This window comes from Heterodontus francisci, chromosome 5 (assembly GCF_036365525.1).
Source record: "Heterodontus francisci isolate sHetFra1 chromosome 5, sHetFra1.hap1, whole genome shotgun sequence".
NCBI classification, from domain to species: Eukaryota; Metazoa; Chordata; class Chondrichthyes; order Heterodontiformes; family Heterodontidae; genus Heterodontus; species Heterodontus francisci.
Window position 1 is genome coordinate 114906287 of NC_090375.1, and position 27310 is coordinate 114933596.

Here is a 27310-nt window from a genome sequence, read left to right on the forward strand (position 1 = left end):
GCCGTGAAACCACTGTCGATTGATGTAAAAATCCATCTGGTTCACAAATGTCCTTTCGGGAAGGAAATCTGCTGTCCTTACCTGGTCTGGCCTACATGTGACTCCAGATCCACAGCAATGTGGTTGACTCTTACATGCCCTTGGAAATGGCCGAGCATTCCACTCAGTTGTATATAACCGCTATGAAGTCAATAAAACAGAACGAAACCAGACGGACCAGCCAAAATCGACCTAGGCACCGGAAACGACAATAGCAAACCCAGCCCTGTCGACCCTGCAAAGTCCACCTTACTAACATCTGGGGGCTTGTACCAAAGTTGAGAGAGCTGTCCCACAGACTAGTCAAGCAACAGCCTGACATAGTCATACTCACGGAATCATACGTTACAGACAATATCCCAGACACCGCCATCACAATCCCCGGGTATGTCCAATACCACCGGCAGGACAGACCCAGCAGAGGTGGCAGCACGGTGGTATACAGTCATGAGGGAATTGCCCTGGGAGTCCTCAACATTGACTCTGGAACCCATGAAGTCTCATGGCACCAGGTCAAACATGGGCAAGGAAACCTCCTGCTGATTACCACCTACTGCCCTCCCTCAGTTGATAAATCAGTACTGCTCCATGTTGATCACCAGTTGGAGGAAGCACGGAGGGTGGCAAGAGTGAAGAATGTACTCTGGGTGGGGGACTTCAATGTCCATCACCAAGAGTGGTTCGGAGCACTACTACTGACCGAGCTGGACAAGTCCTAAAGGACATAGCTGCTAGACTGGGTCTCCGGCAGGCGGTGAGGGAACCAACAAGAGGAAAAAACATACTTGACCTCGTCCTCACCAATCTGCCTGCCGCAGATGCATCTGTCCGTGACAGTATTGGTAGGAGTGACCACCGCACAGTCCTTGTGGAGACCAAGTCCCGCCTTCACATTGAGGATACCCTCCATCGTGTTGTGTGGTACAACCACTGTGATAAATGGGATAGATTTCGAATAGATCGAGCAATGCAAAACTGGGAATCCATGAGGCGCTGTGTGCCATCAGCAGCAGCAGAATTGTACTCGAGCACAATATGTAACCTCATGGCCCGGCATATCCCCCACTCTACCATTACCATCAAGCCAGGAGATCAACCCTAGTTCAATGAAGAGTGCAGGAGGACATGCCAGGAGCAGCACCAGGCATACCTCAAAATGAGGTGTCAACCTGGTGAAGCTCCAACACAGGACTATCTGCATGACCAACTGCGTAAGCGGCATGTGATAGAACTAACCGATCCCATAACCAACGGTCCTGCCACATCCAGTGTGAATGGTGGTGGACAATTAAACAACTAACTGGAGGAGGTGGCTCCATAAATATCCCCATCCTCAATGATGAGGGAGCCCAGCACATCAGTGCGAAAGATAAGGCTGAAGCATTTGCAGCAATCTTCAGCCAGAAGTGCCGAGTGGATGATCCATCTCGGCCTCCTCCTGAAGTCCCCAGCATCACAGATGCCAGTCTTCAGCCAATTCGATTCACTCCGCGTGAAATCAAGAAACGACTGAAGGCACTGGATACTGCAAAGGCTATGGGCCTTGACAATATTCCGGCAATAGTACTGAGGACCTGTGCTCCAGAACCTGCTGCGCTCTTAGCCAAGCTGTTCCAGTACAGCTGCAACACTGACATCTACCCAGCAATGTGGAAAATTGCCCAGGTATGTCTTGTCCCGCTTTTTGTGTACAAGTCCAACCCGGCCAATTGCCACTCAAGACTAGTCTCGATCATCAGTAAAGTGATGGAAGGGGTTGTCGACAGTTCTGTCAAGCGGCACTTGCTTAGAAATAACCTGCTCAGTGACGCTCTGTTTGGGTTCCGCCAGGGCCATTCAGCTCCTTACAGCTCCAGTCATTACAGCCTTGGTTCAAACATGGACAAAAGAGCTGAACTCCACCTATTTGCTAATCCTTTCTCCATATTCATTTTTTTTCAAATTACTATCCAACTCACTTTAATTGATACAAACTGTCCCTCACTAATACATTAGTGGTATGCAATTCAGTGTTTTGAAGCCATCTGTCTGAATACATTTCTTCTTGCTTCCTATTTTCTAGTAGTAATCCTCAATCTGTGCTAACCAAGGAAATTATCGTTCACTGTTTACCCTCTGAATACCCTTCATAATTTTGAAACCTGCCATAATTTTGAAAGCTTCTATTAATTCCCTCTTTTGGGGGATTTCTTACCAGAACTAAGAAAATCAATTTTTTGAGCCTTTCATTCTATCTGTAACTATCGTTCCTATTATTACTTTGGTGAATCTTTGTACCTTTTCTCGAATGAATACAGTTTTTATAATTGAGTGCCCAGAATAGTATGCTATAAGTACTCCATTTATGGCCGAACCAACATCATCTACAATTCAACATCACCACCTTGAGTTTGTATTAAATGACGCAAGTATAGGAATAGACAGGACAGGAAACGACCATTCCAACCCATCTGGCATACCCAGAGTCCACAAACCAAATGCACAATTCACTATTCTTCAATTGATTTCATTGCAAAGTGCTTGTTTAGCTCTATTTTTTCCCGAAATGACTGATGTTACCAGCTTGAGATCACCTCCCTGGGCAATCCATTCCTAATATTTACAGTCTTTCTCTAGTTTCTTCCCTATCTCCCCTCATGCCCTCTCTGAGCTCAGCTTGTCCATAAGATCCACCTCCTACTCCCTCAGTTCTGTTCCCACTAAATTTCTGATCACCCAACTTCCCCTCCTTGTCCCCATGTTAGTCGATATTGTAAATGTTTCTCTCTCTTCAGGTGTTGTCCCTCTTTCCTTTAAATCAGCTGTCATTATACATCTCCTCCTTGCAAACTACCGTCCCATCTTCAACCTCCCTTTTCTCTCCAAAGTCCTTGAACGTGTTGTCACCTTCCAAATCCGTTCCCATCTTTCCAGGGACTCCATGTTTGAATTCCTTCAATCAGGTTTCCACCCCTGCCACAGTACCGAAGCAGCTCTCATCAAAGTCACAAATGACACCCTATGTGACTGTGACAACTTCCCCTCCTTGTCCTTCTCGACTTGTCTGCAGCTTTTGACGGTTGGCTACACCATCCTCCTCCAACGCCTCTCCACTGTCGTTCAGCTGGGTGGGACTGCTCACCTGGTTCCATTTTTATCTATGTAATTGTAGCCAGCGAATGATTTGCAATGGCTTCTCTTCCTGCTCCCGCACCATTACCTCTAATGATCCCTCAAGGATCTATCCTTGGCCCCCTCCTATTTCTCATCTGCATGTTGTCCCTCGGTGACGCATCCGAAAGCACAGCATTTGCTGATGACACTCGGCTTTACCTCACCACCACTTCTCTCGACTGCATCCACTATTGCTAAATTATCAGACTACTTATCCGACATCCAGTACTGGATGAGCAGAAAGTTCTTCAAATTGAGTACTGGGAAAACTGAAGCCATTGTTTTTTGTCCCCGCTCCAAACACCGTTCCTTAGCTACTGACTCCATCCCTCTCCCTGGCAACAGTCTGAGATTAAGCCAGTCTGATCGCAACCTTGGTGTCACATTTGACCCTGAGATGAGCTTCCAACCTCTCATTCATGCCATCACTAGGACCATCTATTTCCAGTTCCACAACATCAGCTGACATCGTCCCTGTCTCAGCTTCTGCTCCCAGGTGTCAAAGATGTAGCTCTTTGCTATACCCTTTCCATTGCTATAATGTTCTTGTAGTATGGTGACCTGAATTGCAGATGGATACAATGCTGTACAGGTTCTGTATCACATTCTGTGATTTGTGTGTATTTTCATGTGCTGTACAACCTAAGATCCTATTTGCCTTATTTACTAGTGCTATGTACTGCAGATAGTTTCATTGTTCTGTCGCCAGTACCCCCCACTGGTGACGAACCATTTAGTTTATAATCTGATGTTTATTCTTCCCTAATCCCATCACTTAACACACATTAACATTGAGTTACAGTTGCCATTTCTCAGCCCAATTTCCCAATCTCGATACTGCTGCATCTGATCATCCTGCTCTTGATTGTTTGCAACATTTACTCCCCAACCTTAGTGTCATTTGACACATTTTGACAGTTTTTTTAAAATTGGGATTTGAGCATCACTTGCAAGATCAGCATTTGTTGTCCATCTCCAATTGTCCTTGAGAAGGTGGTTGTGAGCCACCTTCATGAACCAGTGCTGTCCATTTAGTGTAGTTACATCCACAATGCTGCTAGGAAGGTTTTTGACCCAGGTACAGTGAAGGAACAGCGATATAGTTCCAAGTCAGGATGGTGTGTGACTTGGAGGGGAACTTGCGGGTGGTGATGTTCCCATGCGTCTGCTGCCCTTGTCTTTCTCGATGGTAGAAGTCGCAAGTTTGATATCATAGTCACAAGGTGATGTCAAAGGAGGCTTGGCAAGTTGCTGCAATGCATCTTGTAGATGGTATACACTGCTGCCACTATGCGCAGGTGGTGGGATGGGGTGCTGATCAAGCAGGCTGTTTTGCCCTGGATGATGTCGAGCTTCTTGAGTGTTTTTGGAACTGCACTCATCCAGGAAAGTGGAGAGTATTCCATAACATTCCTGACTTGTGCTTGGGTAGATGGTGGACAGGCTTTGGAGAGTCAGGAGGTGAGTTACTTGCCACAGGATTCCTAGCCTCTGACCTGCTCTTGTGGCCACAATATTTATGTGGCTGGTCGAGTTAAGCTTCTGGTCAATGGTATGCCCCAGGATGTTGATGGTGGGGGATTCAATGATGGTAATGCTATTGCATATCAAGGGCATATAATTAGATTCTCTCTTGTTGGAGGTGGTCATTGCCTCGCACTTGTGTGGCGCCAATGTTACTTGCCATGTATCAGCCCAAAGTCTGAATGTTGTCCAGGTCTTGCTGCATATGGACACGGACTTCTTCAGTATCTCAGGAGTTGCAATTGGTACTGAACATGGCAATTATCTGCCAACATTCCCACTACTGACCTTGTAATGGAGGGAAGGTCATTGATGAAGCAGCTGATGATGGTTGGGCCTAGGACAACATCCTGAGGAACTTCTGCAGTGATTGACCTCCAACAACCACAACCATCTTCCTTTGTGCTAGGTATGACTCCAACCAGTGGAGAGTTTTCCCCCCCGATTCCCATTGCCTTCAATTTTGCTACGGCTCTTTGATGCCACAGTCAGTCAAATGATGCCTTGATGTGTAGGGCAGTCACTCTGACTTCACCTCTGGTATTCAGCGCTTTTGTCCATGTTTGGATCAAGGCTGTAATGAGTTCTGGAGCTGAGTGCCCTTGGTGGTGCCCAAACTGAGCATCAGTGAGTAGGTTATTCCTGAGTAAGTGCCGCTTGATAGCATGCTCAATGACACCTTCTATCACTTTGCTGATAATTGAGAGTAGAATGTTGTGGCGATATTTGGCCAGACTTAATTTGTCCTGTTTTTTGTGGACAGTACATACCCGGGCAATTTTCCACATGGTCAGGTAGATGCCAGTGTTGCAGCTGTACTGAATTATTGAAAGATGATGTGAAAAGCAGAATTTCCATTGCAGATTCCTTGATGCAGCCAGATGTCAATCCACCGCAATACCTGCATACCTGTTCCCTGCTTTTCCAACTTGTGGAACAGAAACTTTGATAAACCGTTTCCTTTTTATCCAGTTTGTTGAACATGATCACTGCCCTCTCATGCTACCTTAAAGCCATACTGACTCCCCTCAATGAGTTAAAACTTCTCCAGGTGTTTCAAAGAACAAAGAAAATTACAGCACAGGAACAGGCCCTTCGGCCCTCCAAGCCTGCGCCGATCCAGATCCTCTATCTAAACCTGTCGCCTATTTTCTAAGGCTCTGTATCTCTTTGCTTCCTGCCCATTCATGTATCTGTCTCGATACATCTTAAAAGACGCTATCGTGCCCGCGTCAACCACCTCCGCTGGCAACGCGTTCCAGGCACCCACCACCCTCCGCGTAAAGAACTTTCCACGCATATCTCCCCTAAACTTTTCCCCTCTCACTTTGAACTCGTGACCCCTAGTAATTGAATCCCCCACTCTGGGGGAAAAAGCTTCTTGCTATCCACCCTGTCTATACCCCTCATGATTTTGTACACCTCAATCAGGTCCCCCCTCAACCTCCGTCTTTCTAATGAAAATAATCCTAATCTACTCGACCTCTCTTCATAGCTAGCGCCCTCCATACCAGGCAACATCCTGGTGAACCTCCTCTGCACCCTCTCCAAAGCATCTACATCTTTTTGGTAATGTGGCGACCAGAACTGCACGCAGTATTCCAAATGTGGCCGAACCAAAGTCTTATACAATTGTAACATGACCTGCCAACTCTTATACTCAATACCCCGTCCGATGAAGGAAAGCATGCCGTATGCCTTCTTGACCACTCTATTGACCTGCGTTGCCACCTTCAGGGAACAATGGACCTGAACACCCAAATCTCTCTGTACATCAATTTTCCCCAGGACTTTTCCATTTATTGTGTAGTTCACTCTTGAATTGGATCTTCCAAAATGCATCACCTCGCATTTGCCCGGATTGAACTCCATCTGCCATTTCTCTGCCCAACTCTCCAATCTATCTATATTCTGCTGTATTCTCTGACAGTCCCCTTCACTATCTGCTACTCCACCAATCTTAGTGTCGTCTGCAAACTTGCTAATCAGACCACCTATACTTTCCTCCAAATCATTTATGTATATCACAAACAACAGTGGTCCCAGCACGGATCCCTGTGGAACACAACTGGTCACATGTCTCCATTTTGAAAAACTCCCTTCCACTGCTACTCTCTGTCTCCTGTTGCCCAGCCAGTTCTTTATCCATCTAGCTAGTACACCCTGGACCCCATGCGACTTCACTTTCTCCATCAACCTACCATGGGGAACCTTATCAAACGCCTTACTGAAGTCCATGTATATGACATCTACAGCCCTTCCCTCATCAATCAACTTTGTCACTTCCTCAAAGAATTCTATTAAGTTGGTAAGACATGACCTTCCCTGCACAAAACCATGTTACCTATCACCTATAAGCCCATTTTCTTCCAAATGGGAATAGATCCTATCCCTCAGTATCTTCTCCAGCAGCTTCCCGACCACTGACGTCAGGCTCACCGGTCTATAATTACCTGGATTATCCCTGCTACCCTTCTTAAACAAGGGGACAACATTAGCAATTCTCCAGTCCTCCGGGACCTCACCCGTGTTTAAGGATGCTGCAAAGTTATCTGTTAAGGCCCCAGTTATTTCCCCTCTCACATCCCTCAGTAACCTGGGATAGATCCCATCCGGACCTGGGGACTTGTCCACCTTAATGCCTTTTAGAATACCCAACACTTCCTCCCTCTTTATGCCGACTTGACCAAGAGTAATCAAACATCTATCCCTAACCTCAACATCCGTCATGTCCCTCTCCTCGGTGAATACCGATGCAAAGTACACATTTAGAATCTCACCCATTTTCTCTGACTCCACGCATAACTTTCCTCCTTTGTCCTTGAGTGGGCCAATCCTTTCTCTAGTTACCCTCTTGCTCCTTGGATATGAATAAAAGGCTTTGGGATTTCCCTTAACCCTGTTTGCTAAAGATATTTCATGACCCCTTTTAGCCCTCTTAATTCCTTGTTTCAGATTGGTCCTACATTCCCGATATTCTTCCAAAGCTTCGTCTTTCTTCAGCTGCCTAGACCTTATGTATGCTTCCTTTTTCCTCTTAGCTAGTTTCACAATTTCACCTGTCATCCATGGTTCCCTAATCTTGCCATTTCTGTCCCTCATTTTCACAGGAACATGTCTCTCCTGCACGCTAATCAACCTCTCTTTAAAAGCCTCCCACATATCAAATGTGGATTTACTTTCAAACAGCTGCTCCCAATCTACATTCCCCAGCTCCTGCCGAATTTTGGTATAGTTGGCCTTCCCCCAATTTAGCACTCTTCCTTTAGGACCACTCTCGTCTTTGTCCATGAGTATTCTAAAACTTACGGAATTGTGATCACTATTCCCAAAGTAGTCCCCTACTGAAACTTCAACCACCTGGCCGGGCTCGTTCCCCAACACCAGGTCCAGTATGGCCCCTTCTCGAGTTGGACTATTTTCATACTGCTCTCGAAAACCCTCCTGGATGCTCCTTACAAACTCTGCTCCATCTAGATCTCGAACACTAAGTGAATCCCAGTCAATGTTGGGAAAATTAAAATCTCCTATCACCACCACCCTGTTGTTCCTACATCTTTCCATAATCTGTTTACATATTTGTACCTCTATCTCACGCTCGCTGTTGGGAGGCCTGTAGTACAGCCCCAACATTGTTACCGCACCCTTCCTATTTCTGAGTTCTGCCCATATTGCCTCACTGCTCGAGTCCTCCATAGTGCCTTCCTTCAGCACAGCTGTGATATCCTCTTTGACCAGTAATGCAACTCCTCCACCCCTTTTACCTCCCTCTCTATCCCGCCTGAAGCATCGATATCCTGGGATATTTAGTTGCCAATCATGCCCTTCCCTCAACCAAGTCTTAGTAATAGCAATAACATCATACTCCCAGGTAGTAATCCAAGCCCTAAGCTCATCTGCCTTACCTACTACACTTCTTGCATTAAAACAAATGCACCTCAGACCACCAGTCCCTTTGCGTTCATCATCTGCTCCCTGTCTACTCTTTCCCTTAGTCACGCTGACTTCATTATCTAGTTCCTTACAGGCTTTAGTTACTACCTCCTTACTGTCCACTGACCTCATTTGGTTCCCATCCCCCTGCCACATTAGTTTAAACCCTCCCCAACAGCGTTAGCAAAAGCACCCCCAAGGACATTGGTTCCAGTCCGGCCCAGGTGTAGACCATCCAATTTGTAATAGTCCCACCTCCCCCAGAACCGGTCCCAATGTCCCAAAAATCTGAACCCCTCCCTCCTGCACCATCTCTCAAGCCACGCATTTATCCTGACTATTCTTTCGTTTCTACTCTGACTATCACGTGGCACTGGTAGCAATCCTGAGATTACTACCTCTGAGGTCCTGCTTTTTAACTTGGCTCCTAACTCCCTAAATTCTGCTTGTCGGACCGTATCCCGTTTTTTACCTATATCATTGGTGCCTATGTGCACAGCGACAACTGGCTGTTCACCCTCCCCTTTCAGAATGTTCTGCAGCCGATCCGAGACATCCCTGACCCGTGCACCTGGGAGGCAACATACCATTCGGGAGTCTCGTTTTCGACCACAGAACCGCCTATCTACTCCCCTTACAATCGAATCCCCGATGACTATAGCCCTTCCAAACAGCAGAGTCAGCCACAGTGCCATGAACCTGGCTACTGCTACCTTCCCCTGGTGAGCCATCTCCCTCAACAGTATCCAAAACAGTTTACCTGTTTTGGAGGGAGATGACCGCAGGGGACACCTGCGCTGCCTTCCTGCTCTTTCTTTGCCTTTTGTTCACCCATTCCCTTTCTCCCTCAGCAATCCTAATCTGCGGTGTGACCAATTCGCTAAACGTGCTATCCACGACCTCCTCAGCATCGCGGATGTTCCAAAGTGAGTCCATCCGCAGCTCCAGAGCTGTCATGCAGTCTAACAAGAGCTGCAGCTGGACACACTTCCAGCATGTGAAGGAGTCAGGGACATCAGCCGTGTCCCTGAGCTCCCACATTGAGCAAGAGGAGCATAACACGGGTCTAAGATCTCCTGTCATTTTTAATCTTAAGCTTAACTTAGTCTTAACTTGGATAAATGAAAAAGGAACGAAAAGTTTTTACCAATCACACGAAAAGAAAATAAACAGAAAAAGCCTTACCTTATCTGCACACCACCGAGTCCTTTTTTTTTGGTTGGAGGAGGAGGGCGGGTGGGAGACACTACAGGTGTAGTGTCTCAGCTTCAGCCGCTGCCCAAATATATAGGACTCGCTTACCCAGCTGCCACCTCGCTCTCCCTGTCGCCGCTGCAAAAAGAAACTGCCGAAACAAAAAGGTACGTTTATATAAGTTATAACCTCAATTACCCAGCTGCCACCTCACTCTCCCTGTCGCCGCTGCAAAAAAAAAAATTCACAATACCATTCTTCAGAATAGCCTTTTACCCAAATTCTAGGATGGTCCTTTTGCACTTTTTCAAAGAAAGGTTCAATATTCCCTTCTCTCTAATCCTTTTGGTAGAGCTCCTGATTCCTTAAAGTTTCCTGCCAGAATACAATCAGTTATCGACTTACTTTCAAGAAAGTCAACCATTCCTTTCAGGCAGGAATCAGCATCATCTTCCATGAACACTGATACAGATGAATTGTTCAGGATATTTAACCATTTTCTGGTTTTCCAATGCCATCTCTCTGTCAAAGACCCTCGTCTTGTGTCCTTGATATATGTGTATTTTTTTATGTTTTTTTTTTCAATGTTCTCCAGTCTTGTAAATGTTTTCTTATCTATTTATTCTTCACTCTTTACCTGATCATATTCTAGTCTGCTAACCAGTAAACCTGAGGGTTATATTTTGGTGCCATATCCTCCATCAAAGATTGTCTACTTCCACCTTTGTAAAAACACTCACCTCTGCCCCACCTCAGCCCATATGCTACTGAAATTGTCATTCATGCCATAGTCACTTGCAAACCGGAATATTCCAATGCTCTGTAGTCAGTTAGCCATCCTTCATCTTCCATAAATTTAAGATCATACAAATTTCTGTTGTCTGTAACCTATGCTCCACTGGGTCCCTCTCATCCATCACCCTATGCTTATTGACTTATATTAGCTTCTGGTCCCATAAACACCTCAAATTTAAAATGATCATCCCTGTGTTTAAACTCCTTCATGGCCTCACCCTCTTATACCAACCGTACCCCCATCTCTATAAACTTTGTATTACCCTCTGAAAATTCTGTATTTCTCCAACTCTGGCCTCTTATGCAGTCCCTCTTCCTTTCCTCCAACATTGGTGGCCTATCTCTCAGCCATCTAAGTCCTATATTTTGGAATGTGCGCTCTAAATTTCTCCCCTCCAACTCCCTCTCCTCCTTTGTGGCTTGCTCAAAACCCTCCTTTTTGACTAAGTGACTCTTCCCAACATCCCCTGTTTTGGTATAGCCCCATTTTAGTCTGTTTCTATGAAGTGTCTTCAAGGCATTTTTCTACATTAAAGACTCTATCTATATTTGTTCTTGTAAATATGTAATTATTCCTTCTGTTATGTCCCTTGTTGCTCCCATAGATTTCCTTTTATTCCTATTGTTTATCAACCATTGGCATAAATTGCCTTTGTAATCCTTGCACTCCACTTCTTTTCTAACATTCTGTTGCTCTATTCATCAATTCCAGTGTATCTTCATTAACTGCTTCCTCATTTGACTCAAAATTGATCTTACTAAGACTATGACACCAAACTCTAATATTATAGTCACTATTGCCAGGATACTCCCTTACCGTAACTGGTTTAACTATCACTGGTTTGTTACACAAAGCAAGAGCTAGAGTCACCTCACCTATTATTTCCACTTTGCCTCTGAGTGTCATCAGCAAACTTAGATATATGGCTCTCTATTCCTTCATCTAAATCATCTATATAGTGAAGAGCTTAGATTGCCATATAGGTCCCAGGGGGCACCACTGATCATTATTTTCTATATGGTTTGCTCCATTTTCCTTGATTTGTATGTTTTTTGTAATTATTTAATGGTTACAATTTGGGCTGTTTCCAATTCTCCCTTCATCTCTGTGATAGAAAGCAGCTTTTGTAAGCCTGCTATGATCCAAAAATTTGAATTTTATGCATGGTGAATATGTGCCACAAGATTAATTGGCCTTTCTCCAAGTTGTTTTATATTTTTTATTCATGTTGGTGGCCGATTTGCTTTAGTCCTCTTCAATATGTGGAAAATCTCCATAAATCTTGTTTGTTTTAACTTGCTTTAACTATTGCAAACGAAAATTTGTAGAGAAGCAAGTGAGATAAGCAGATGAAGAACAGCACAGTGCCTAATTTATACCAACACTTTAAACCATTTTCTAAAACCAAAATAACAAAAACAGTTGAATTCTGCTCCTTTTCAGAGTCTTTAAACTGAGTCTAGTGATTTGTGTGTGAACTATGCCTTTGTCACCAGAGTTCTATCTTTACTGCATAAGTTGAAAAAATGTATACTGAATAAACTCAAAAACTTGGATGACTGACCAGATAAGCCTCTATTTCCTTTAAATTGAAGGCTGCGATCTTTGAAAAACACCTTTCTGCCCTAAAAAAGTAGGTTTTCGTATCCAGATGTCAATCTTAAAGCAACTACTTTCACAGCAGAATGCTTTTGATAGATCAGCCATTATAGATAATGACTCAGTCTCCACGTTAAGTGTCTGAAAAATCATTCAGATCATTTTAACCTGATCATGTAATACAGTAAACAAAAGTGGGCTGTACTCTCGATGAAGAATCTCCTTGTCCACTCCAGACAACAGGTTTCAGGTTTGGATTATACGCACAAGACCCTATGTCAAGATGAAGAAAGTTGTTTAAAAACAGCAAAAAGTAGGTCCACTTAAAGATGAAGTCTAGTGCATTGATCTAGCTATAGTTTTACATAAACATGTATAACAGAAATGTTCTATAACCTGACACAGCATAAAACCAGGATTGTCACAATTGGTGTCATCCAAATAAGATAATTTGTTCTTTTCTAGGTGTCATCATGGATGTATGGGTCTGTGCACATGAGTTTCTGAATTTGCACAAGTTAGTGACTTTGGATAAACGCCCATAAAATTCAACTTCCACCATTTCTTCAATTTTGGTGCTAGTATTTGCAGTTGTTTGTCCAGGAACAAAAATGGATTCAAAATCAACTCCCCCCAATGTCAGTATTCCCAGCTTTGATGAACATCGTGAGAAAAAGAAGCGATACACTGTAAGTATAGAACAAGACCTTTCTGTTAAACTGGCTAAAATTAAAGCTGGACTCTGTAGAGCCACTGAGTGAATGATGAATCTCACCATTTATATAATAACAACTAGCACTTTTCTAGCACCTTTCAGATAATGCTACACCCCAGTGTGTTTTATGAGTAGGTTGGGCAACTGGAGTAGGTATAAAGAGAATAATTAGAGGAAATGATTGAATGTGGTTGTGCTCGGAGAAAGAAGATATTGGAGGATTGCAAGGAGTAGGGTAGGGGAAGGCGACAACGTGAGCTTGGAAAACTTAATACAGGATAAAGTATGAGCAGCAAAGTTCTGGATGTATTGTAGTTTATGTAATGAACTGGGGAGGTCTTGAGGGAGAATATTTGAGAAATAAAGGCTAAACGATAATGAAAGCATGATTGAGAATTTCTTTACTGGTGGGGTGTGGTAACAACATAAGCAGACAGTTTACTGAAGGTGAAAGTATTCGTCTTGATGAACTGGTTGTAACATTTGAAGCTCATCTTGGGGTTAAGGAGGGCATAGGTAGTGCATTATCAGATTCTGCCTGAATGAACAGCCAGCTGTGGGGATTAAATTATCAAAATTACAGGATTAATTCTCTTTGGTTTTTATGAAAAAAAGCATTGGGATCCTAAGTTCGATAAATTATGGGTATAGAGTACAAAAGCATAAGGCTCACCCTAAACCTATGCCAATTACTGCTTATACTGTGGTTAGAATGTTATGTCCAGTTTTGGCCACCCTACTTGAGGAAGGCTATCAAGACTATGGAGAGAGTGCAGAAGATATTCACTTAACATTTAGATGAAGTGTTCACTAAACAAAGATTGGTGGAATGTGTTATGACTTGTTATACGCTGATGGGTTGGCTGGGCTTGATGACATTTTCAAATTGTTTTCTTCCTACTGTAACTTTTCTTGTTTCTTTCCTACAGGTTTACAAAGTGCTAGTGACAGTGGGTAGGAATGAATGGTTTGTCTTGAGACGCTATGCCGAGTTTGACAAATTGTACAACACAGTAAGTTTGTTTGTGTGTGCGCACGAGCAAGCGTGTGCACAATAATACTTGATTCATGCTTTTCTGCAGGTAGATGCACACCATCCAAGTACTCTGAACTTCAATCGGAATTAACCTTTAGATATTTTATATTTCAGAATATTCATCCAGAACTTACAGCTTTCATTTAAAGACATTCTCTAATATAAGGATCTTTCTTCAAATATGTAGTACTCATAAAAAGGCAGTTATTTTGTGAAGAATTTGTTTCGAAAAGTTAAAATTTAAAAGTTTACCACAAAGTGTTAAGGCTGAGGTGGGAGAAGTGCACTGTTTAGTTTAGTCCCACTTCTCCACAGGTCACAACATATATTTAAATTTTCCCACTTATCGATATGGTCAATCATTTACTCTATTCTTCAAGTTTCTTGAATGAACAACAAAATTATCAGTTTATTATAAAACAAGTCTTAACCAATATTGAAGTAACACATACACAAATTGAAATATTAAAGCCCCTTATTTATCTTAGCCCCTCACACACACACATATACATACACCAATTAACTGGAAAAACATAAGGGATTTTTGTTCAGCACTGTTACAAAGAAAACAGAAAAAAAAACACTTGGGCTGAATACTTGTCCCTGGTTTTGGATTGTCACTGGGATCTTCCTAGAACAGTTCTTTCCAGGCGATGTTGAAGAACGGTTTGGGTAGGCTTTCCAAGAAATGCATCTACAGAGGCTTCAGATGGGTCTGACAGCAGAAATGCAGCAACAAGGGTTTCAGTTCCCACACATTCGATATGCAGGGTTTCTTCAAATATGCACGGTTTCTTCAAATACAGGAGGGAATAGGAAACTGACACACTGAATGCAGGATTTCCTTGTGTGTGTGTGAGAGAGAGATGAGCTGGGTCGTCTTTAGCAGGCAAAAACCAACTGTCTTTTCTAACAGTTCAAACCTCTATAAATCTTGGCATGTCACTTTTTGTAAACATCTCCCCAAGTCAAAAATAACCCTTGCTGGGTGATTTTCCACAGACAGGTGCCTTCCAGTAAGACTTGTTTACAAGCCAAGTCCAGGAACCTTCCGGTGACTTCTTTTTTAAAAAAAAAACAAAGTTCAGCATCTCTTCAAGATTCCAGGTGAATCAATGTCCATAATTCAACTATAAGTCCTTAAACATATTTTAACAAAAAAAAAGAAGCGCACTCGTAACAAAAGTGAGCATTGTTGACGCTACAATTTTCTCTGTACTTGCAAGGCCTGGGCAGAAAAATAATTGATCTTCACCTAAGCTTCTGCCAATTGTGGCTCTGACAGTAAAAAAGTAATGCTTGAACTGACGAATGACTCGATCAACGTTTTTTGTTTTTTGAAATGTTTTAAGCTTTTCATTGCCAAAGTTATAAATTGACCCAAGATTGAGCTTTAATATCAGACATAGATAAATCATATTTTTGTAGATATGAGCTATTAACCAAAGTCCCACCTGCCTTTTCAAGATAGAAGATTCCACATCACTTTCTAAGAGAAGTGATTTCTCCCTATTTCCAAGCCAACATTCATTCCTCAATCAAAACCATCAAAACCGATTAAGTAATCATTCATCTCAGTTTAATAATGTTTGTTTTTAATAGTTTTTATAAAATGCAAAACTTTTGTTTTTAGCCTATGCTTGGTTGAAGGCAAAAAAGTAGGGATTTTATTTTTCAAATAATGTGATCAATTTGATTGGTTTAACTTCTCATATCTTTTATTAGTATCATCTCCTGACTGGTAACTCATGATTGATTGTTTTCATAAGTTCTTAGTAGTTTCTTCATAGAATTTTTCTAACAACGTGTTTTGCATTTGACTTGAATGCTTCTACTATTTCATGTTCTAGTTTTCTGCTATTTTATCTTAAGCCAATGAGCAAAGTGTGCTGGGAAGTGTTACACCTAGGGAAATGTGCACTATATGCAATACTTCTAATATATCAAATACATATAAAATATATATACACTTTTTATGTGGCCTTGGGCGTTAACCCCTTACATTTTTTTATTAGTTTGTGGGATGTGGGGGTCGATGCCTAGGCCAGTATTTATTGCCCATCCCTAATTGCCCTTGAGAAGATGATGGTGCGCTGCCTTCTTGAACCGCTGCAGTCCTTGGGGTGTAGGCACACCAACAGCGCTGTTAGGAAGGGAATTCCAGGATTTTGACCCAGCGACAGTGAAGGAACAACAGTATAGTTCCAAGTCAGGATGGTGTGTGGCTTTGAGGAGAGCTTGCAGGTGTTGGTGTTCCCATGCATCTGCTGCCCTTGTTCTTTTAGGTGGTAGTGGTCACGGGTTTGGAAGGTGCTGTTGAAGGAGTCTTGGTGAGTTGCATGCTTGTTCTAACAATAAAAATGCAAGTTAAGATAAATTCAACATGGCAGAACTCCATTTTTGCCATCGGCTGTTTACAAGGAAGATCAAAGAAAAGGAAAGAGCTAATTGTATACAATGATTTTGGATCTACTGAAGAACAAATACAGGTTCACTTCTAACCCATGCCCATCAACCAGTTTCATAGTATATTTCTGTGCTAAATTTAGCCTGATCCCAGTGAGCAGAGACACATCTATCTTGATTTATATGGAGAGCATCCATCACACTCAAGATGTGACGCATCAGAGTGTCAGAAGTAGAAAATAAATCTAAAAAGGCATTTTTTTAAAAACAAGCATTTGTCAATGTACAAACATCCCTTATGAAAGAGCAGTTAAATTTGACCTGAAGTCCTATTTGGACAGTTCCCTTCAAATAGTACCAGGACACTGGCATGAAAGTAACAAGGCACTGAAATCAGCTGAAAATAAACACCCAAAGTGTTTCACATAGGGAAGAGATGGACTGAACATTTGAGGATTCTAGATAGTTGATGGAAAGCAAAGTCAAGGGAAGGTTTTGAGTAGTTTTTTAAAAAGAAAACCAGGAAGTAACAAAGTGAAGGGTTTTAGGGTGGGAGTTCTTGATAGTGGGGTCAATACAGCTGAAAACCACCAAGTGAATATTGGGGGAGATGCACAGGACCCTAGCATTAAGAATAGTAGTGTGCAGGTTGGTATGTATTCCAGCAGAAACACTTGACTGTCTGAATTTGTCACGGATACAACACAAAAAGAAAGACAATCATCTCAATATTTGCTTTGAACTGGAGCCAGAAATTTAAACAACAATTGTCTGCTGATCTTGATATTTATGTGATCAGGTGACTTCTACATGGGGAATGTTTTTAACAGTGTCATCAAAAAAACAGGTTTGGCAAGCCAATAAGCATCAAACCACAAAACACCCATGAAAAAAACTGAGATCCACTCTGTGATCTAGAAACACCCTTCCACAATTCTATATTGTGAGTTCTCTGCTACAGAAATAAGATATTCAATAGAAATGTTTTTGTAAAACAAATACTAATATGGCTTCTTTTTCTATCTGTGTTAGCTAAAGAAGCAGTACCCTCAATTTCCCCTGAAGCTTCCTGCTAAAAGAATATTTGGAGACAATTTTGATCCAGGTATACTATATATACTATATGTTTTAAGCAAGCAATATTGTTGAAGTTCCTTATAATGTGGAGTCCACATGTTGAATTTCCTTTTTCCTTCCTCTAGTAATACCAATATGGTATTTTTACCAAAAGGAAATCTAAATGCATAATTTTGACTTGTGAAAGAGATTCCACAGCAGAATTTCTTGAACCCCTTATATATAAAAAAACGTAAACAGCAGGAGTCGACCATATGGACACTTGAGCTTGCTCTGCCATTTAATACGTTCATGGCTGATCTTCTGCCTCAACTCCACTTTCCCACCCGCTCCCCATATTCCTTGATTCCCTGAGAGACCAAAAATCTGTCTATCTTAGCCCTAAATATACTCAATGATGAAGCATCCACAACTCTGTGGGGTAGACAATTTCAAAGATTCATAACCCTCTGAGTGAAGAAATTTCTCCTCATCTCAGTCCTAAATGTTTATACCTAATGCTGTAACTGTGCCCCTATGTTTTATATTTCCTAGCCAGGGGAAACAACCTCTCAATGTTTACCCTGTCAAGTCCCTTCAGAAACTTTTTATGTTTCAATGAGATAACTTCTCATTCTCATAAGCTCAATTTACTCAGCCTCTCATCATAGGACAACCGTCTCATCCCAGGAACCAATCTAGTGAACCTTTGCTGTACCATCCCCAATGCAAGTATATCCTTCCTTAAATATGGAGGCCAAAACTGTATACACTACTCCAGGTGTGGTCTCACCAAAGCCCTATATAATTGCAGCAACACTTCCTTGTTGCACTCCAATCCCCTTGCAATAAAGGCCAACATGCCATTTGCCTTCCTAATTGTTTGCTGTACCTGCATGATAACTTTCTGCGTTCCTTCTATGAGTACATCCAAGTCTCTGAGCATTGACATTTAAAAGTTCCACACCTTTTAAAAAAAAAAAATCTACTTTTCTATTCTGACTACCAAAGTGAATAACCTCCCACTTCCCCACATTATATTCCATCTGCCCCCTTGTTTCCCACTCACTTAGCCTGTCCATATCTCTTTGCAGCTTCTTTGTGTCCTCCTCACAGCTTACATTCCCACCTAGCTTTGTATCACCAGCAAACTTGGATACTTTACTCTTGGTTTCTTTGTCTAAGCCATGAATAATTGTAAATAGCTGAGGCCCCAGCACTGACACTTGCGGCACTCCACTAGTTACAGCCTGCCAATGTGAAAATGCCTCGTTTCTCCCAACACTCTACTTCCTGTGCATTAACCAATCCTTCTTTGCTAATATATTATCCCCAACTCCATGAGCCCTTATTATGTGTATTAATCTTTGAGTGGTGTCTTATTGAGTGCCTTTTGGAAATCAAAGTATACTACATTTACTGGCTGTCCTTTATCTACCCTAGTAGTTACATCTTCAAAAAACTCTTAATAAATTTGTCAAACGTGATTTTCATAAAACCATGTTGACTCTCTCTAATCATATTATGATTTTCTAAGTGTATTGTTAAGACTTCCTTAACAGATTCCAGCATTTTCCTGACAACTGATGTCAGACTAACTGGCCTGTAGTTCCCAGTTTTCTCTCTTGCTCCTTTCTTTAATAGAAGTGTTACATTTGCTAACTTCCAATCCACTGGGACTGTTCTAGAATCTAAGGAATTTTGTAAAATCATAACCAGCGTATCCACTATCTCTGTAGCTACCTCTTATAGAACCGTAGAATGTAGGCCATCAGGTCCTGAAAATTTTTAGTCCCTTAAATTTCTCTCAATACTTTTTCTCTGCTGATATTAATTGCCGTAAGTTCCTCACTCTTATTAGCTTCTTGGTTACCCTCTATTTCTAGTATGTAATTTGTGTCTTCTACTGTGAAAACACAGAAATATTTGTTCAATGTCTCTGCTATTTTCTCATTCCTCATGATAATTTCTCCTGTCTTTGTTTCTAAGGGACCAATGTTTACATTAGCCGTTTTCCTTTTTATGTGCTTGTAAGAGCTCTTGCAATCTGTTTTTATATTCCTGGCTAGTTTACCGTCTTTCTATTTTTCCCCTTTTTATCAAGTTTTTGGTTGCCCTTACCTGGTTTCTAAAATTTCCCAATCCTCTGGCTTAATATTTTTTTGCAGCATTATAAGCCTTTTTCTTTTAATCTAATACTATCCTTAACTTCTCTAGTAAGCCACAGATGGATCTTTCTTGCTGAGCTTTTGTTTTTTAATAGAATGTATTTTTGTTGAATATTTTGAATTATTTCAAAGAATCATAGAAGGTTTACGGCACAGAAAGAGGCCACTTGGTCCATCGTGTCTGAGCCTGCCGAAAAATGAGCCAATCCGCCTAATCTTACCTTCTAGCATTTGGTCCGTCGCCCTGCAGGTTACGGAACTTGAGGTGCATATCCAGACACCTTTTAAATGAGTTGAGGATTTCTGCCTCTACTACTCTTTCAGGCAGTGAGTTCCAGACCCTGACCACCCTCTGGATGAAAAAAGTTTTCCTCGTCTCCCCTCTAATCTTTTCTACCAATCACTTTAAATCTATGCCCCCTAGTCATTGTCCTCTCTGCTAAGGTAAATAGGCCCTTCACATCCACTCTATCCAGGCCCCTCACAATTTTGTACATTTCACTCAAATCTCTTTTCAGCCTCCTCTGTTCCAAGGAGAACAACCCCAGCCTATCCAATCTTCCCTCATAGCTACATCTCCTCTGTACCGTCCCTAGTGCAATTACATCTTTTCTGTAATGAGGTGACCAGAACTGCACACAGTACTCAAGTTGTGGCCTAACTAATGAGTTATACAGTTCCAGCATAACCTCTGTGCTCTTATATTCTAAACCTCAGCTAATAAAGGAAAGGATTCCATATGCCTTCTTAACCATCTTAGCAACCTGACCTACCTTCAGGGATCTGTGGACATTCACTCCAAGGTCCCTCACTTCCTCTACACCTCTCAGTATTCTCCCATTAATTGCATATCCCTTTGCCTTGTTTGACTTCCCCAAATGCATCACCTTATACTTCTCCAGGTTGAATTCCATTTGCCACTTTTCTGCCCACCTGACCAGTCCATCAATATCTTCCTGCAGTCTACAGCTATCCTCCTTGCTATCAACCACACGATCAATTTTTGTGTTGTCTGCAAACTTCTTGATCACGTCCCCTACAGTTATGTCCGAATTGTTAATATATACCACAAAAATCAGGGCATCTGGTACTGAGTCCTGCGGAACACCACTGGAAACGGCCTTCCAGTCGCAAAAACATCTGTCAACAATTAACCTTTGTTTCCTGCCACTGAACCAATTTTATATCCAGCTTGCTACATTTACCTGGATCCCATGGACGTTTATTTTAACCAGTCAGCCATGTGGGACCTTGTCAAAAGCCTTGCTAAAATCCATGTGGATCACATCAACTGCGTTACCCTCGTCAATCCTCCTTGTTACTTCTTCAAAAAATTCAATCAAAGTAGTCAGACAAGATCTTCCCTTAACAAATCCATGCTGACTATCCTTGATTAACCTGTGCCCTTCCAACTGACAGTTTATCCTGTTTCTCAGAACTGATTCCAATAATTTGCCCGCTACTGAGGTTAGACTGACTGGCCTGTAATTATTTGGTCTATCCCTGACTCGCTTTTTAAACTAAGATACAACATTCGCAGTCCTCTGATCCTCTGGCACCGCACATGTATCCAGTGAGGACTGGAAAATGATGGTCAGACCCTCTGCTATTTCCTCCCTGGCTTCTTTTAACAGCCTTGAGTACATTTCATCTGGCCCTGGTGATTAATCCGCTTTCAAGGATACCAATCCAATTAATATTTTCTCTCTTCCTATGTTCATCACATCCAATGCTTCACTCTCCTCCTTAACTACAATATCTGCATCACGTCCCCCTCTTTTCTGAAGACGGACACAAAGTATTCATTAAGAACCATACCAACATCTTCTACCCTGACACACAGGTTACCTTTTTGATCTTTTATGGGCAATACTCTTTCCTTAGTTATCCTCTTATTAATGTATTGATAAAACATCTTTAAATATTTCCCACTGTTTATTTACCGCCATACCTTTTAGTCTAATTACCCAATCAACCTTAGCCAGCTCTCCCCTCATATCTATGTAATGGCTTTGTTTAAGATTCTTTGGGACTGGCGTGTGTCGCTCTCAAACTGAATGTGGAATTCAATTGTATTGTGATCGCTTTTCCCAAAGGATCTTTTACTGAGATTACTAATTAAACCTCCCTCTTTGCACAATACTAGACCTAAAATAGCTTCATCCCAAGTTGGTTCCACAACATATTCTTCTAGGAAACGGTTGTAAAAGCATTCTACAAAATCATCTTCCAGACTACCCTTTACCAATTTGATTTTTTCAGTCTATATGAAGATTAAATCCACCATGATCTAAACCATTTATCTCTATTTCTGCCACAAATTCACCTATCTTATTACAAAATCTTCACGCATTCAGATAAAGAGCCTTTAATTTTTTTTTTTACTGCTATTCTTCGCATGGAACTTATCCGCTGATACACTATTACCCCCGTTAAACTCTCTGTCCCTTCCTTTCCCACTCTGATTGTCTTTCCCCAAATAGCTACACTGCATGATTGCCTCGACTTCTTTCTTTGGATTTCTAAATCTCCCTTCACCTGTCCACTTCCCCCACCACTCTTTTAGTTTAAAGCCCTATCCATAGCCCTAGTTATACGGTTCATCAGGACACTGAGCCAAGCTTGGTTTAAGTGGAGTCCATTCCAATGGAACAGCTCCCTCTTCCCCGAGTACTGGTGGCAGTGCCCCATGAGTCAAAACTACTTCTTCCCACCACTATTTGAGCCACATGTTTAATTCTTGATTTAAATCTTCATGACTCTATGCTAATTGCTGCATAGCTCAGGTAACAATCCAGATATTTTTACCTTTTGAGGTTCTACATTTTAAGTTGGACCCTAAATGCTCAAATCCTCTCAGAAGATTATCGTTCCTAGCTCGACCTATGTTGTTGGTTCCTATATGGACCACGACAACTGGATCCTCCTCCTCCCACTCCAAGTTGATCTCCAGGTGCAAAAGGAGATGTCTTTAACTCTAGTATTGGGCAGGCAACAGACCCTTCAGACCTCCTGGTCGCAGTTGCTGAGAGCAGTTTCTATCCCCTTGACCTAACTGTCCCCTATCACTACTACATTCCTTTTCGCTACACCCAATAGAATGATTTCCTGCACCATGTGCTATAGTTAATTTGCCTATCCACCCTGCAGTCCTTGTTCTCATCCATACAGGTAACAAGTACCTCGTACCTGTTAGTCAAAGGCCGAAGCTCCTCCATCACAACATCCTGGATTGCCATACCAGCCTGGCTCGCAGTCATACCCTCCTGTCCCTGAACATTGACCTGTGCTAAAGTTCTGCTTAACCTAAGGGGTGTGACTGTCTCTTGGAACAAAGTGTCCAAATAATTCTTCCCCCTCCCTGATGTCCTGCAAAATCTGCAGCTCAGACTCCAGCGCAACAACTCAGAACCAAAGTTGCTCCAGCTGCAGACTCTTAGCACAGATATGATTGTCTGTGGTCATAGTGCTCTCCACAATTTCCCACGTGCTGTGGTTAGGGCAAACTATCTGCCCCGCCATATCTGTCTAACCTTATTTATTTATTCGATGAATTAATTAGTTATGTATTTGATAAAGGTAAGTAGTAGAAAGTTACAGTCTCCTAGCTTCGAGGCAAAACCAAGACACTCACCAGCTACTGGAGGTAAAATTTTAAAAAAAAATTTAAAGCAGCACCTCCTCCTCCCTCTGCACCAAGTTCCCACTTGCACCAAATTCCTGGCTTTATCACTGTTAATGAAGCGCACAGTTTTCCGATCACTCTGCTTCACACTCTGTGCGTTAGCAAACACAAGAGCCCACCTGCACTCTTATCTAAGGAGCGCAGTGTGTTGTGATGCACAGTGATTGTCAAATACTAATTGAAGGTGCTCCTGCTCCCCTGCTATAACTTTGCTAGAAGTGTAGCAGAAATAGGGTTTCCATCGTACTTGCCGAGAAACAACTGGCCAAGCAGTAGCTACCTCGTGTAAATTTCGGGCCTATATTTCAGCCAGGCTGTTGGAGAGAACGTGATGAGTAGATGCAAGTTCCTTCCTTACTGGAAGGGAATAACAATCTTAGGAAGAAGTATCAATGTACCACTGACCAATGACAGTGTGGTCTTCAGAGACTTTGGAATAAGTTTACTGCCCACTTTCCCTGGAGGAATGCAATATGGGGTGGGTACCATAACGGTTGAAAGTGATGGTTTCTCACCTTTGAATTTAATCAGAAAGGGGTTAAATCCTTCTGAATCTAATGTACAGTTATCCATTCATTTTTTCCGCTAAGTTTGATAATAGTAAAACTTATTTTCATTTGTGGATAGATTTGAACAGGATATTTTGATATGTAAGTTGTCTGAATAATTTTCGCTATTTTGTTAAGATAGTATTAGAATATAACAGATTAGCTTTTAACTCTTCGCTATGAGAAATTATAATTATATAATGCGATTCAAGATCATGATGATTATGATACTCGAACCAATAGCTTTATTTTTCGCTGAGCATGTATTTTGACTGAACAGGAAGGACTTCACAGCCCCCATAATGCAACTTGAGAACAAATCTTAACTGCTCGCCCTGCTTTGATCAGAATTTTATCGATCTTTAATTCTACTGTGTCAGTGCACATGTTTGCATGCAGGACCATAGTTCTAGTGAAGAACACAAAGCAGCTATTGTATGTTAATCAAGGCCAGTTGGAATGGATTAATTAAAGGAAGGTTGTGTGATGAATTTGATTGAATTTTTTGCAGAGGTAACAAGGAGGATTGATGGTAGCGCACTTGATGAATTCTGCATGGATTTTACCAAGGACCCACATGGTAGACTGTTCAGAAACGTAAAAGCCTATGGGTTTCCAGGGAAAGTGGTTAGTTGGATCCAAAATTGGTTCAGTGGCAGGAAGCAAAGGGTAATGGTTGACTGGTGTTTTTGTGACTGGAAGAGTGTTTGCAGTGAGGTTCCACAGGGCTCAGTGCTAGGTCCCTTGCTTTCCATGGTCAATATCAATGATTTAGGCTTAAATGTAGGGGGTAGAATTAAAAAGTTTGCAGATGATGCAAAAATTGGCTGTGTGGTTGATAGTGAGGAAGAAAGTTGCAGACTGCAGGAAGATATCGATGTTTTGGTTAGGTGGGTAGAAAAGTGGTAAATGGAATTCATTCTGGAGAAATGTAAGGTAGTGCTTTTGAGGAGGGCAAACAAAGCAAGGGAATATACAATAAATGGTCAGATTCTGAGAAGTGTAGAGGAAGAGAGGGACCTTGAAATGCATGTCCAGAGATTCCTGAAGGTAACAGGACAAGTAGATAAGATGGTTAAGAAGGCATACGGAATACTTCCTTTTAGTAGCCAAGGCATAGAGTAGAAGAGCAAGGAGGTTATGTTAGAACTATGTAAAACGTGAAAACTATGCGGTGGCATAGTGGTAACAGCCCTGAAGTAGTAGTCCAGAGCCCAAGCTAATGCTCTGGGGACATGGGTTCGAATCCCACCATGGCAGATGGTGAAATTTGAATTCAATTAATAAATCTGGAATTCAAAGCTAGTCTAATGGTGACCATGAAACCATTTTCGATTGTTGTAAATACCCATCTGGTTCACTAATGGCCTTTAAGGTAGGAAATCTGCTGTCCTTACCTGGTCTGGTCCTTACCAGGTCCAGACCCACAGCAATGTGGTTGACTCTTAACTGCCTTTGGAAATGGCCTAGCAAGCCACTCCGTTCAAGGGCAATTAGGGATGGGCAACAAATGCTGGCCTACCCAGCGATGCCCACATTCCACAAAAAAGAATTTTAAAAAATCTAGAATGCTGCATACAGTTCTGGACAATGCATTATAGGAAGGAAGTGATCACGCCAGAGAGAGTCACAAAGAAGTTGCCAAAAATGGAGAATTTTGGTTATGAAGAAAGATTGGGTTTGTGGGGTCATTTTCTTTGGATCTTCTTTGGCTGAGGGGAGACTTGATTGAGGTGTCTAAAATTACGAGGGGCTTAAGATAGAGTGGATAAGAAGGATCTATTTCCATTAGTATTGCCCCCAATAACAAGGGGGCAAAGATTTAAATTAATTGGTAGAAGGATTAGAGTGGCGTTGAGGAGTACTTTCTGCTTTCTGTCTTGCAGCTAGCTAGCTATCCATTCTGATATTTGTCCCCTGACTCCATATGCTCTGACCTTTTTCATTAGACTATTATGTGGCACCTTATCAAAGAAAATCAACACTGGCATCTACCCTGCAATGTGGAAAATTGCCCAGGTATGTCCTGTACACACAAAGCAGGACAAGTCCAACCGGCCGATTACCGCCCCATCAGCCTACTGTCAATCATCAGTAAAGTGATGGAAGGTGTCATCAACAGTGCCATGCAGCGGCACTTGCTTAGCAATAACCTACTCAGTGATGCTCAGTTTGGGTTCTGCCAGGGCCACTCAGCTCTTGACCTCATTACAGCCTTGGTTCAAACATGGACAAAAGAGCTGAACTCAAGAGGTGAGGTGAGAGTGACTGCCCTTGACATCAAGGCAGCATTTGACCGAGTATGGCATCAAGGAGCCCGAGCAAAACTGAGGTCAATGGGAATCAGGGGGATTCTTTCTTGTTGGAGATGGTCATTGCCTGGCACTTGTGTGGCGCAAATGTTACTTGCCACTTATCAGCCCAAGCCTGGATATTATCCAGGTCTTGCTGCATTTCTACACAGACTGCTTCAGTATCTGAGGAGTTGCAAATGGTGCTGAACATTGTGCAATCATCAGCGAACATCCCCTCTTCTGACCCTATGATTGAAGAAGGTCATTGATGAAGCAGCTGAAGATGGTTGTGCCTAGGACCCTACCCTGAGGAACTCCTGCAGTGATGTCCTGGAGCTGAGATGATTGCCCTCAAACAATCACAACCATCTTCCTTTGTGCTAGGTACGATTCCATCCAGCCGAGAGTTTTCCCCCGATTCTCATTGACTTCAGTTTTGCTCGGGCTCCTTGATGTCATACTCCGTCAAATGCTGCTTTGATGTCAGGGGCAGTCACTCTCACCTCACCTCTTGAGTTTAGCTCTTTTATCCATGTTTGAACCAAGGCTGTAATGAGGTCAAGAGCTGAGTGGCCCTGGCGGAACCCAAACTGAGCATCACTGAGTAGTTTATTACTGAACAAATGCCGTTTGATAGCACTGTCGACAACCCCTTCCATCACTTTACTGATGATTCAAGAGCAGACTGATGGGGCGGTAATTGGCCAGGTCGGATTTGCCCTGCTTTTTGTGTACAGGACATACCTGGGCAATTTTCCACATTGCCAGGTAGATGCCAGTGTAGTAGCTGTACTGGAACAGCTTGGCTAGGGACGCTGCAAGTTTTGGAGCATAAGTCTTGAGTGCTCTTGCCAGGATGTTGTCAGGGCATATAGCCTGCTTGAATCCAGCCCAGACAACTGGCATAAAAGTCTCTTCTGTCTGCTGCTGTGTAAGTGTCCTACATGAAGTTTGGGAATTTTTAACCCAGCTTCTGTTCTACAAAAAAAACTCTCCTCTTTTTCTCCCCCTCCTCCAAATAAGAAAAAATTGGCAACTAGTTGGTGTCATTGCAGGCCCCCCCCCACCCCCCAGCCAAGAATGAGGCACATTAATTTCACCACACGGATATTAAATTAAAGAACTCTTTCCTTATCTGGTTGTAACATTGGCATTAGATTGACA

General features: G+C 42.3%; 1 protein-coding gene across 7 annotated transcripts in view; it reads left to right on the forward strand.

The window, feature by feature from the left end:
• Positions 1-27310, forward strand: part of sgk3 (serum/glucocorticoid regulated kinase family member 3) — a 155163-nt gene that overhangs the window by 62372 nt on the left and 65481 nt on the right. For 6 of the 7 annotated variants that reach the window (XM_068031940.1, XM_068031938.1, XM_068031939.1 and 3 more), the window contains 3 exons: positions 12704-12927; positions 13883-13966; positions 17428-17500. In XM_068031940.1, coding sequence (XP_067888041.1) covers positions 12850-12927; positions 13883-13966; positions 17428-17500 — 235 coding nt within the window. In that variant the 5' untranslated portion in view covers positions 12704-12849. Of the gene's footprint in view, positions 1-12703; positions 12928-13882; positions 13967-17427; positions 17501-27310 lie in introns of those variants that run through there. The other variant, XM_068031944.1, reaches the window with a different exon arrangement.